Genomic DNA, 13,191 nt, shown 5'->3' on the forward strand with positions numbered 1-13,191 from the left:
GGTTCTCTAGTTAACATTAGTTAATGTATTAACTAACAGTAACTAACTATGAGCAATCCATTTGTCCCTTTATTTATTAATCTTTGTTAACGTTAGTTAAAAAAAACACAACTGTTCATTGTTAGTTCATGTTAGTTCACAGTGTATTAACTAATGTTAACAAGATTTTAATAAAGCATTAGTAAATGTAGTTAACTAATGTTAAATAACGAACCTTATTGGAAAGTGTTACCAAAGTATTTAATATATTAAATTATATAAGAAAAGTCTTAATTATCATTGTTAAGAGGTCTTAAATGTAAGGGTGAAAAAACAGCAATCCCAATACAGTCTAATGTGATTATTAAACTTCAAAAGGCTATGGTTTCCTTTAAAAAAAAAATGTATTAGCACGGTTGCACATTCTCCAGATTAATTATGGCAATGTTTACTCGTGTTTATATTGTGATATGTGGTTGTAAGAGTGCATATTTGCATATCTCCCTAATCTTTTTAAATGAACAGCCGGCAACAGTGAAGCATAGACATTTCAAAATAAGAGTCCTATTAAAAGTTCCCCATTAAGGTTTTTTTCCCCTTCATATTTTGATTATGCCATAAACCAATGTAAACTGAATATTGATACATTTCCCTTTATAGTTCTTTAAATGCGCTCTTAAATTTTTCAACTTAGAAGCATGTGTTCTTTGGAAAAAAGTAAATGTAAAGCCATGTGTTGCAATTATGATGACGTCTGTTGCAATCGTGATGGCCTCATGATGATTCTGTTTCCCCAGGTGCCAGGATTCAGTATGAAAGGATAGGAAGTGATGTCACTATGCAATGCGGCTCGCTGGACAACGACGCCTCTGTATCGTGGAAGGTGAATGGCACGGACGTGAAGGCCCGTCGGCGAGAAGAAGGGCCGCGGCTCATCCTGATGGAGGTGAACATGAGTAGCAACGGCTTATACAGCTGCTTCCAGAACCCCGACGGCCAGCGTCGCGACCAGATCAATCTCCGTGTCGGACGTAAGTAGTGCCTGTTTATGCCGATTTCTTCTTCCTCATATTAACTACATCCTTCCCAGAACTTCGAATAACCCTGGACAGTGTTTACCCCGACACTTCATTCTGTAAACAAGCACTGCGGTCGTTTCCGCCACTTGCTACCCGGTCATCTCATAAAGGCCAATAACCTCTTGTTTGGATGTCTCCACTGTGTATTTGAAGAGTCTAATTATTAACAACAAACGTCATTGTTTGACCCTGACCGCTCCTCGGTTCTCCTCCGGCCCCTGATCCCAAACCTTGTCTTCTCCAGCAAGCAGCTGCTTCTATCTGTGTGGGAGTCACCGGGGTGCAAGTTTTACATCTTATCTATTTGTCGACGGGATTAAATTGTCGTGCTGGATCTTTTTTATGAGGATATACAACATGATGTGAGAGACGATAGCAAGCCTCGTCCAGATGTGCACAATACAACAGGGTCATTTTGTAGGACTTCTGAGTGCCCCCCAAAAACTTATTCGGACATTCAATCACTCTAAGTGGTATACTAAATATATGTATAGCTGGATATTAAAGGGGTGGTTGATTATGCTTTCACTTTTTTAACTTAAGTTAGTGTGTAATGTTGCTGTTTGAGCATAAACAACATCTGCAAAGTTATGATGCTCAAAGTTCAAAGCAAAGGAAGATATTTTCTTTTACAGAAATCGTTTTTTAAGGACTAAAGCAAACGGGTGGTAGGGACTACAATGAGCTTCTTCATGGGTTAGTGACATCCCTAACTCTAAAATGTACATAAACTGGGAACGCAATTTATAGATTATCATGACAGAATATGCTAATCAATGACTAGAAGATAGTTAATTACACATCAGCTACATGCGTAAATTAATCAACTAACCATTCAGAAAAGTCCTTTTGCAGTCTACATGTTGTCACTTCTTCTTGAGTCTCTCCATCTTTGTCCGACTCCTGTTTAAACATAAAAGGCTAAAAGTTTTCAGTGTGTGTCTGTTAGGTAATCTGAGCTGCTAACACACAAGCTCTTGAAGCTCCGCCCTCTTTGCCAGGTGCAGCAGCTCATTTGCATTTAAAGGGATAGACACAAAAACGGTGCGTTTTTGCTCACCCTCAAAAAGTGACAATTTTAACATGCTATAAAAATAGCTGTGGGGTATTTTGAGCTAAAACTTCACATACACACTCTGGGGACATCAGACACTTATTTTACATCTTGTGAAAAGGGCATTATACATCAAATGTGTTCAGATAGGCTGTGCATGAACATTTAGAACAACGGTGGGCGACGTGTTAGACTTTGGTAGATTCTTGGTAGAATTGGTAGATTATTTTCCGCAACTCTCATATAACCCCACAGCTAAATTATAAACTGCTATGCAGTAGCAAATGTGCAAAGCACTGCAATCAATATGATGTGACGAGATGCTACCCGTAACGGCGCCTGACAGCAATTTCATTGACTAATCAAATTAGACGAATGAAGAGGGGAAAAGTGGAGATGAGTCCTCTTATGAGAACATGATGAGGAATGCACTTCATCACCCGCCTCTGCGTACTTCCACGGCCGCTGAAAATGACTGAACGAAATGTAAGCGACATCACATGATTAATAAAAAAAAGTCTGGGTTCTCTAAAGGAATTTCATTTTACATGCATTAAAAATGCAACATTTCATTGAGCACGATTGGGATTTTTACTTGCCAAAAACTATGGCAAGTTTTTACTTTATTTCCATTTATTCTGTATGTCTCTGCAAAAAAGAAAAAGAAAAAAAGAAGTGAACTAAATCTCGATTGTTTCACCTAAGATAAAATGGAGAGCAAATGAAGACTTATCTTAACTCCTTAAGTGTCACCGGCCCACCGGTGGGCCCAAATTCATTACATATTTAAAATAGTAATATCCTATACTAAACCTAAACTAATATTGACAAACTATATATCATTTGAAAGCTTACAATCTCTAGTTTTCATATTTGGTGACTGATTTTCAAAATATATTACAGAGGAGCCGTAATTTATCAATTTGCAACAATAATATTTTCATACTCCTAAGGTGTTCAGTCCTTTATTTTGAAATAGTGATGAACATGAAAAATCATGAAAAAAAATGGTAGAAACCTCAGTTTGTTTTCATGCCAAGAGTTCAAAAGATAGCATTTGTTCAATTATTTTAGAAAAAAAGGTCTGAAAATGTTTTAGAAATAAAGAAAAACCATATATGGAAATACAGGCGCCCTTATATGGGCAGTAATGTCAACTAGTGAAAAAGTGTGGTACTGCGCTCAAACAAAATCTTACTGAAAGCTCATTTTTTGAGATATCAACCTAAAATTTAAAACACAACTTGTTCAGATTTTTGTCTTTGATTTTTGTGCAGTTTTAGAGTCACCAGGGTTTTGAAAAAATATATTTTATATAAAATATGAATTATTATTTTTTTATTTTTTTTATTTTCATAAACTCAAACTTCTATAACTTTTTTTCTGTTACACTTTCTTAATTTATTTAACTTCTACAAAAATCTGCAAATTTTCTTCTTTAAAACAAGACCAATCTTACATCCATATTCCAAAGCATTCTTGAGTTACAAACATTTAAGTTCGGAAAGTGCATTTTCATGTATATTCAAAAAAAGGGGGGTGACACTTAAAGGGTTAAAGGGATAGTTTACTTAACCACATGTCGTTCCAAACCTGTATCACTTTCAAACTAGTTTGGAAAGAAACAATGTTGAGTAAATTATGTGAGAACTTAAAATGTGGCGTAAACCGTCCCTTTAAGACATTACCGTAATCACACACGTCTCCGCAGTTTACTTCTGGTACCGTACTAACATCCGTTCCAGGTGATATAAACACAAGTGTAGCCAAGACAGATTGCCATTTACACATGGTAGTAACATCTTAAATGTGTCTCATGTGATCAGATCGTATGATCACATACTCCACCTGCTACGTCAGTGTGTTACTGCATTGTTGATAAAGCATAAACTGTTATAAAGTCAGCACATTGAGACACCACATTTTGAGAGTGGGCTACACTGTGTTCTGTTTAGCAGATGCCGTTAATTTAAACAAGCAAAGGTGTAAACAATGTCATTGTGTGGCTTTGCTCCGCAAAAAAAGCAGATTGTGAGCTCATGTCTGGTGGGCTAGTGGCCGTGTGGTCGCGCTTCCTCTCTCACAGCGGCTGAGTCACGGGCAAGACGGCTCAGCTAACAAGATAAGTTCTGCAGCTAAGTGTCTGAATGAGAATGGCATGGTCCCAATCCCACAGACAGGGAGAGGCTTCCTCCGCAAGTACGTCAAACACTCTGCCTATCTGTGACAGGAACGCTTGCCAGGAATTAGAGGGGAAGAATTTGGGTCTAGCCATTTACAAGGATTCCTTCAGCTCCTCTAAACAGTCTTTAGTGGTCTGTCCTAACCGAAACAGTTTGTAGGTCAACTTTCACTGAGAAACCATAGGAAATAAGTTATGATTTCCTTGATAATTACGCTGGTTTTTGTACCCACGGATACAATTATTTATTTTTTTAGCGTCGCCTCTCTTTCTTCACCATTGTGCTAGGGATCCCTGCCTACAGTTAAATCCTCATTGTTACAATGTATATTAAATAGTTATATGTTCTTATTGTCTGTGATTTTGTTGCACTGCACAGCATTTTTGCTTTCAGTGTGGGCCTGTAGCTGGAAACAAGAAATTATATTTAAAAAAATGAAAGATAAGGAGTGAAATCCGTAAACATCACAAAGTTGATGCGAACCTAAATCATCCACACAAGCAGCATGGCTCAACGTCTCAAGTGCATTAACATAAATTATTGTCCACGACTCTGAATAGTCTTTGTGGGCCACCTCTTCATACCCACCAGTACCAGATCCAACACTTTTTAATATGCATTGAAAAGAAAGTAGCAACATTTATTTTTGTTAGGGATGCACCGAAATTAAAATTCTGGTCTGAAACCGAAACAACAGGATAGGGCTGTCACTTTTGAGAAAATCTAATTCGAACGGATATCAAATATAGAGCAATGTATTTGAATATCTAGCCCCTCCCCCTAAAAAATAAATAAAGGAAAAAACACCGTGACGGAGGTTCAATCACAAATGTATTAACAGTCTAACAGTCATAAACAAGACTCAAGCCATAGCCTGTCTGAAAAAAAAAAATGTTTGACTTAATGTTTGAAACAGCAGGTTATCACCTTAATCTATATCAAGTCAAGTCAAGTCATCTTCATTTATATAGCGCTTTTAACAATGTAGATTGTTTCAAAGCAGCTTTACAGAGATAAACGTATAATTTAAGGTTACAGATTGTTTTGGCTTTATAGGTTCTTGAATAAAGATATTTTCCAGCTAAAGTTAGTTTTGATTGATTCACTTCCGTCGCAACGATCATTTGTTATTAAATTAGAGACGGCTAAGACGACACCATTTTTCTCTAAACTGACTTTAAACGCGAACCTGTGATAAACACTGATGGCGCTCACGTGCGCATCAATAATTAATTCTATAGTGATATGCGTTTGAATATATGTGCGCAGGTTTGAAAGTGTTTGATGTGCCACTATGCATAGCCAATCACAAAATTAGGCTACATGGAAAAAAAACAGAATCGGAACAGCACGGCACAAACAATAACGTGACAAGGCCGAGCCTAATTCATTTTTTTAATATTGTTTGCTAGAAACACCAATCTATCAACTTGATCTGGATCAAGTGCGGCTCTCTTTTTATTGACGATGTTCCCCGCGGTGGAGAACACGCGTTCGGAGCGCACAGACGTGCCTGGCACACACAGGTGTTTGCGCGTCAATATTGAGAGAAGAACCTTATTTTTAACGGTTATTTGACCATCTACGGTGTAGAACACAATATTTACAGACAGTACTTTTTAGATGAGTTGAGGTCGTAATTGTCCGCTCTACAGCGATCTACTCCATCTGTGTTTTGAGTATCATTCTGAATCTGATCTGGATGTAGTCTTTGACAAAAACATGTTTTTCTCAGCTTTTTGCTCAATGTTGCTTTTTTTTCCCTTTTTTTCTTATTCTCTGTTCTTTCTTTTGATATATTTGATGTTCAGATATTATGGGGGCCATTGAAAAGGTTGTGAAAATGAAAAAAAAAAATGCTGGTGCTGACTGGCAACTTAAAAAAAAGTAAAAGTAAAGAATCTTCAAGAATTCAAGTACCTTTAACAAGATCCACAACTACATTTCTTAAATGTGACCAGATTTTCTAGATGTCTTCTTTACATGATGTGCATGCTAGATTGTAAATTGTGTAATGACTGAGTGTATGAAACCCCATGATTCTGGAATAAATAATGAGCTCATCTATCATACTTTCATAAAGCTGTCTTGAAACACTCAGCATGATTAATACAGTCCTCTGTAGCATTATTGGTTGGCAGGAAATATGATGCATAAGCAAAGTTTACTAATAATGCTAAACTTTTGTGAGCGTGTTTGCTACTTAAATTTGGGCCTTTACTCCTTCTGAAAGTTTCCAACCCAAATCTCACGTGCACCAAATGTATCCATGAATTGAAATCACTGGCAAGTCAAATCCAACGGTTTGCCATTGCACAAAAACTAATGACTACCTACATAGAAGTCATCTATTAAGAAATTAAAAAAACAAACTGGGTTGAACTTCACTGAAGAATAAAATCACACAGAAAGGAATGCCAGCCTGATAAGCATTTTCATAAAAAGTATAAGGGCATAAAAAAACATATTCACCAGTAAGTTACCTCTTGTAAAGTTCAAGACTTGCACCATCCTTTTCTCCCTGCTGTTGATTTTCTGTTGCTCGTGTTCTGTCTCCATTTAGCTGTAAGAAACAAGAGAAAGCCATTAAAGTGGCATGTTTTGTCTGCCCTGGGAAAAAAGCTGCTTTCCTGAAGGATAAAGTGCTGGGTCTACAGTAAGCAACGCTGAGGGTTCAGGCAGGACCACAAAGTATGCGTTAGTGGGTTAGCGAGCTGTGCCGTTGTCGGAGATGGCATGCTCGTGTTGGGCTGCTCTGCGGTGGTTGTCAGGGAGGAGGTTGGAGAGAAGACACATGTCAAGGTCATCACTTCTTTGCTTGAGTGCTCACGATGCCGTAACTATTAAACTTTTATTATCTCACTGCAAGCAGAGGCAAACAAAAGCATTACACTAGTTGCCACAGCGCTTGTGTGGTGTGAAACCTGGGGAAGATAACAAGGGATCATCAAAAATATGTTATTTTCTGGTATTGCAAAGATACTTTTCATTCACTCGCCCTTGTGCCATTTCAAACCTTTCTTTCTTCCATGAAACACAAACGGGGATATTTTGAAGAACATCTGATTTGGTGTTTCCTTACAATGAAAGCATATTGTGTCTCTGAAATGAAAGCCAAAGAAACACAATTAAGGCCCATTCATGTCAAAGACAATAACTGTAATAACCAGAATTATAAAGCTTGATTAATTAATCTATTGCGCCACCATTCATGCATTTCAAAAAGTGAAAATCAAATGCCTGGCTAACCTTATATCTTCTAAATAATCAAAGTAGTTCCATACCCAGATTGAATTTCTCACACGCTTGCATATTTGTGCTCAACTAAAATTTCCACTATTAGGCAGATTCTGTGTCATTAGCAAAACATGAAAAATGACTTTCCTTTCCCCCCTAAGGGACAGGAAAAGAAAATTGCTTTCAACTACACACCCCCACTAAAAAAAAAGTCTGAATTACCATGTCCTGATCATTGCTTTGGCCAAACATTTGTTTGGTCAATTTCTTTAAGAGATGGCCCCAGTTCTTATTTGTATTTTGTTAAGGCTGAGCTCATTTTCCCTACCAGCTTTATTGTATGTGATTGATATTTTGCGTACCATTGGGATCCTCTGGGATTGTGGAGAACGGGTCGGCCAAATGTAGAATACAGTAATTGCATCAGAGCGGGAGAGAAAAGCTCTGCGAGACAAACCTAGACGAGACACACCAGCATGAGAGGAAAACAATTGCTTCTGTTTTTAATGGTTTTAGAAACATAGACTTCCCTCTGCAGAACTTCTTCAATAAAAAGAAAAACAACCTGTTTTGACAATAAATTGCCCATCATAATGTGAAAGAAAACTTGGTAACACTTTATTTTGATGCTCCCTTCCTGAACTTGCTGTTGACTATAAGTAACTTTGCAACTACATGTCAACTAACTCTCATTAGAGTTTTAGGGTAACACTTTACTTTCAGAGGTGTGCATAAGACTGACATGACACCTTCATAATCATGACATGACACACGTCATGAATATGAAGGAGGTTTTATGCATGTCTATGACAACTGTCATTAAGTGTCAATCGCTCAATTATGACATTTTTAATGCAAATATGACATTGTTTGAGATGTCTTTGTTATGACAACTTGACAATACCAAGACAACATAAATTGTCATAAATATGTCACAAACATGACATAGATTCATTATTAAACTTAAGAAACCACTTAGCTTTATGGGTTAACATTACAATATGTTTCATTTTAATGACAAATTCAATGTGTACCACTGTAGTTGAGGTCAAGAAAAGTATACATGACACTGTTTGACAGAGTATTAACACTTAATGACATTTTAATGACAAATTCAATTTGTACCACTGTAGTTGAGGTCAAGAAAAGTATTCCTGACAGTTATAATGACCTCATGGCAGCCAATGTCAAAACCAATCACATGACAGTTTAATGTAATGTTAACCCATAAAGCTAAGTGGGTTTTTAAGTTTGATCATTTATCATTTTCAGACATATTTATGACAGGTAATGTTGTCTTGGTAAGGTCAAGTTGCTATGACAAAGACACTGACAGGTTGTGATGTATTAGGGTTATGGCAAGTTGTCATAACAAAGACATCGCAAAAAAATGTCCTATTTGATTTATAAATGTCATAATTGAGCGATTGACACTTAATGACAGTTGTCATAAATATGCATAAAACCTCCTTCATATTTATGACATGTGTTATATCATGATTATGAAGGTGTCATGTACACCCTTTCAAGTAAAGTGTTACCCAACGTGACTTATAGTCAACAGAATGTGTTAAAGGGACCATTAAAAATAAAGTGAAACCGAAAACTTATATTATTAAAAAATATATTTTTTTTTTACTGAAGAGAAGTATTATAAAAGTTTGAATTTGCTAAATTATGTATACATGTTCTTTTTTGTTGCTATGATCCTATACAAAAAAAAATCTGATTAAAATATATGAATCTAAACCATTTAAGTTTTTGGATACATGCGCACACTTCATTATCAGAATTGCTGCTGAAATTGTCCATGCTGATCAATTATCCAGGGCTTTACATTAAGCAGAAGTGAGGGGAAAAGGAAAGAGAATTATAGAGATGTGACGTGCTGAAGTTCTCTGCAGCAGATTTATGCCGTTTAGCAGCTTTTCTCATCCTTTGGGAGGAAGGATTGCTGAACTTTAGCTGTAATTTACAAGCTTCTTTCTCCAGGATTTCCTCTCTAATCAAATTTTCCCCATTCTTTCCATACTGTCTGCATGTTCTCAAGAGAAAGACAGATGCAGGAAGAAAAGGGGAAAAAGAAAGAGAACATATTGCTAAATACTTACCCGTTCCAGACTATCGGTATATTTTAGCAAAGCTTTTCCATGTTATTCAGTGGGAATATGGTTACTGTCAAACATTTTTTCAAACCTAAGATGGATGCGGGTCTGAAAAGCAAGAAAATCAATAAGTAATTTACATTTTTTGTGTGGTTCATTTCCTCAGTCATAACCTTATTCCCTAGTAACATAATAGCGTTGTTATTTATAGCTGAAGTAGACAATGGCATTACAGGCCGTGGCATCTGGAGATTTCTGGATACCTTGGAATTTGGAATCTATGTTTTTAATCAGAGTTGTGATTGTACTGGGGAATTGTGGTAGTAAGGAAATTAATAGAATAATGCATTGTAGAAGATGTAGCGGAAAAGCTAGTGTAAAAAGAAATCGACAACCATCTGCAAATCCTCCACCAAAAACATCTGCATCCACTCAGACCATCCGAATGTTTTCAGGACAGGCTCGAAAACAGTAGCTGAGCTTTAAACATTACATAACACACCCCGTGTGCCACCAAGATGAACCATGTCAGATTAGCAACTGCTTTAAGAGGGTCTGTACATTCTTAACAGAGAAACATCGGCTCCAATGGACTTATGCCCTCTTTTTTTCTTCAAACAAACAACAAGAACTCAGCCCCTCATAACCCACGCATAAGTACCCAGGCTAGATGAAAGAAATCAAAGATGACAAAACACAAGAGCTTCTTTCGGATGAGCCTGTTTTATTGCAGAATAACACATCACTATTGATCTTGGCTCGATTGGAATCCTAAATGGTGGGCGCTTGCTTTTTTCCACCTACCGGCGTCAACATGGAGTGTGTCCCACATTGAGTGAGCTCATCACGCTGAAAACCTGGTGAAGCTGTTTATCTGTGAAGGCTTAACTTCAAAAGACAGCCCACACACATGCATGCAAACACACTCAGGTTGGGGTTCTGTGTGTGTGTGTTTATACTGTATTTAGTGGAAGGTTCAAATACCTCAGGCACCTGTCACAGCTGAACATCTAGGAAATGCAAATAAACATACTACAGCACATCCAAAGCTGATGACGTTATTATTCTTTTTTTAAGGAATGTTCTTATTTATTACTATATGACGTTTCCAGTACAGATTTTTGGGGGATTCTGTCTTAAATCAAAACTATTTCATTTCCTAAAGGCATGAACTTTTGTATTTGTTTAGTGCTTTTCACAAGACTTTTCAGTCAGCTTTACGGTTAACAGACCCCTACAATTCCCCCAGTGAGCAAGCCAAAGATGAAAACCAAGCCAAAAAACTTATTACTACCTAGCAAACATAAACTTACCAACCCATCCACAAACTCCTATGTACCCACCTTTTTATCTACCTTACCAACTGACCCACCTAGTTTGCCTACCCTACATGAACCTAAGCTTATCCCCCCACTACCTACCCTACCTGCCAACATACCTACCCTACACATAAGGGGCTTTCACACTGGGTAGTTCTAGGAACTAGCCACCAAGGTGCTACCCCGAGAACTAATGGTTCCCTTATAAACATTTTCCTGGTTGCATTCACACCGCCAATAGGAACTCTGAAGTGAAGTAAGCCACGCTTGTTGTTGTGACTTTTATTTTGACGGCGCAGGAGACCTTTATTTTGACACCATTGAGAACCTGTGCTCACTGAGCTCACAGTGCTCGCATTCTCTGTGTTTATTAATTAAAATCTATCTAACAGTCCTGTCTAATACGTTATTAAATAGAACTGTTATGCATAGAAAGTAGACAGTAATGAAAAGTTATTAGCGAATGGCGTGTGGTTGATGTCCAGTGTTGCTAGGTTGCTAGGTCCCCGTTGGATTTTCTCCTCAGCGTAAAGGTTGAGAGGCCCATTCATGTTTGTAGAGTTAGTTTGTGGAGTAAATATATAGGCTATAATCTGTGTGTTTACACAGCTTTTTTTTTCAAATGGCGGGTGCTGGTGTTTCGCGTGCGTTCGGCCAATCAGCGCACACTAACGTCACTGGTTCCTATAGTGCTGGTTTAGACCCAACTCTTAAGTAGAAGCTAAATTAGCTCCCCCAAAAGGAGTTCCTAGAACGAATAGGCCAAAAAACGTCTACTCCTGTCAATAGTTCTAGGAACTAAAGGTTCCTCCGGGGCGAAAGCCCCTACACACTAGGAACTATAAAAACCTATTTATCTACCCTACTCAGAGACCTACCCACCTCTGATCTACCTGCTTCACACAAACCCCACCCACTAAATAAACTACCTGCTCTACCGCATCTTACTTTATACCCACCCTATCCACTCGCCCACATACCAACCTTAAATAGCCTAACCTAATCTAATCCCCCACCCATACATCCACCTACCCTGCCTGCCAATCTACATATCCTGCACACACACTGAACCTAATCTAACTTCCACCCATGTGCATGTTTACCTACCCTGCCCACTGAACTACCTACTCCACATAAAAGCACCCACCTACCTATCTGCTCTATACTGCCTATCTACCCTACCCCTCTCCCACATTTTCCTTTCCTAATCCAACAATCTAACCTATAAAAAGTTAACAGTCCACCTATCAACTGACATACCCTATTGTACTGTATGCACCAACCGTCCTACCTAACATCCTATATACTTAATGGCTGCACCCACCTAGCTTCCTTACCAACCCCACACAAAAATGGAAACATTATTTGTTCCACAATTGAAAAAGGCAGTTGTACAATTGCGGCTTATTCAGCCACAACGAATGGGCACAGGATAACCTTTCTTACACCCAACAGAGCCTTGAGCCAAATGAAACCACTTTGCACACAAAGATGGCTGGCGGCCCCGTGTTTGATAATGCTTACATTGATCGCTTGTTTACAATAGCATTTTGTCAAGTAATAAGGTCAACCAATGCATCGTTTGAAAGATATGAGACTGCAAGTTCGTCTTACTACAAGCAGGATACAATCGATAACTTTGTAACAGTTTTGCCTTACCTTTATTCTGTTGTGGGAATGTAATGTTTGCCAGAATAATGGTGACATCTACCTTTTTTGTCCATGGGAAAGTTCCGATATACATTGTCCATAGTAAGGTCCTGACTCTCTGTGGTCATTAAAAATCCCAGGATGTTCTTCGAAAAAAAGAGTAGGGATTTAACCCTGGCATTCTGGCTAAATTTGCCCATTGCCCATTCAATGAAATATAACTTATCAATGTATTTAGTAGAGTGTCTGGAATGGAATGAGAACAGCCCAGATTTCTAATGAAAACTGGCCGTATAATTTTGAGAAAAGAGCGAAAGACGACAAGCGCTTTTGGTGACATTTGATCATGCATAGGCCAATTTCTGATTATGAGTATGCAATATAAAATATCTAATGGGAAAGTACTGTGATGTCATCTAACGTGTAGCCAATGCAATAACATATACAGTATGCCCATGTGCGGATTTGCATATTATTAAATAAGTGATAAATTCCTTAGAAACATAACTTAAACACCCTTTCATTATTCACCCACCTCTACCATGATCATATATTCTATAAGACTGTCTCTTGTCAACATTTTTT

The 13,191-nt window shown here is 37.8% G+C and overlaps 1 protein-coding gene across 1 annotated transcript in view; it reads left to right on the forward strand.

Annotated features, from left to right (window-relative positions):
* The window catches only part of cntfr (ciliary neurotrophic factor receptor), a 187,600-nt gene that overhangs the window by 96,828 nt on the left and 77,581 nt on the right, over positions 1-13,191 (forward strand). The window contains exon 3 of the mRNA XM_079600814.1: positions 777-1,010. Within this exon, the coding sequence (XP_079456940.1) occupies positions 777-1,010 (234 nt within the window). The remainder of the gene's footprint in view (positions 1-776; positions 1,011-13,191) is intronic.

Source organism: Phoxinus phoxinus, assembly GCF_949152265.1.
Source record: "Phoxinus phoxinus genome assembly, chromosome: 23".
Classification (NCBI taxonomy): domain Eukaryota; kingdom Metazoa; phylum Chordata; class Actinopteri; order Cypriniformes; family Leuciscidae; genus Phoxinus; species Phoxinus phoxinus.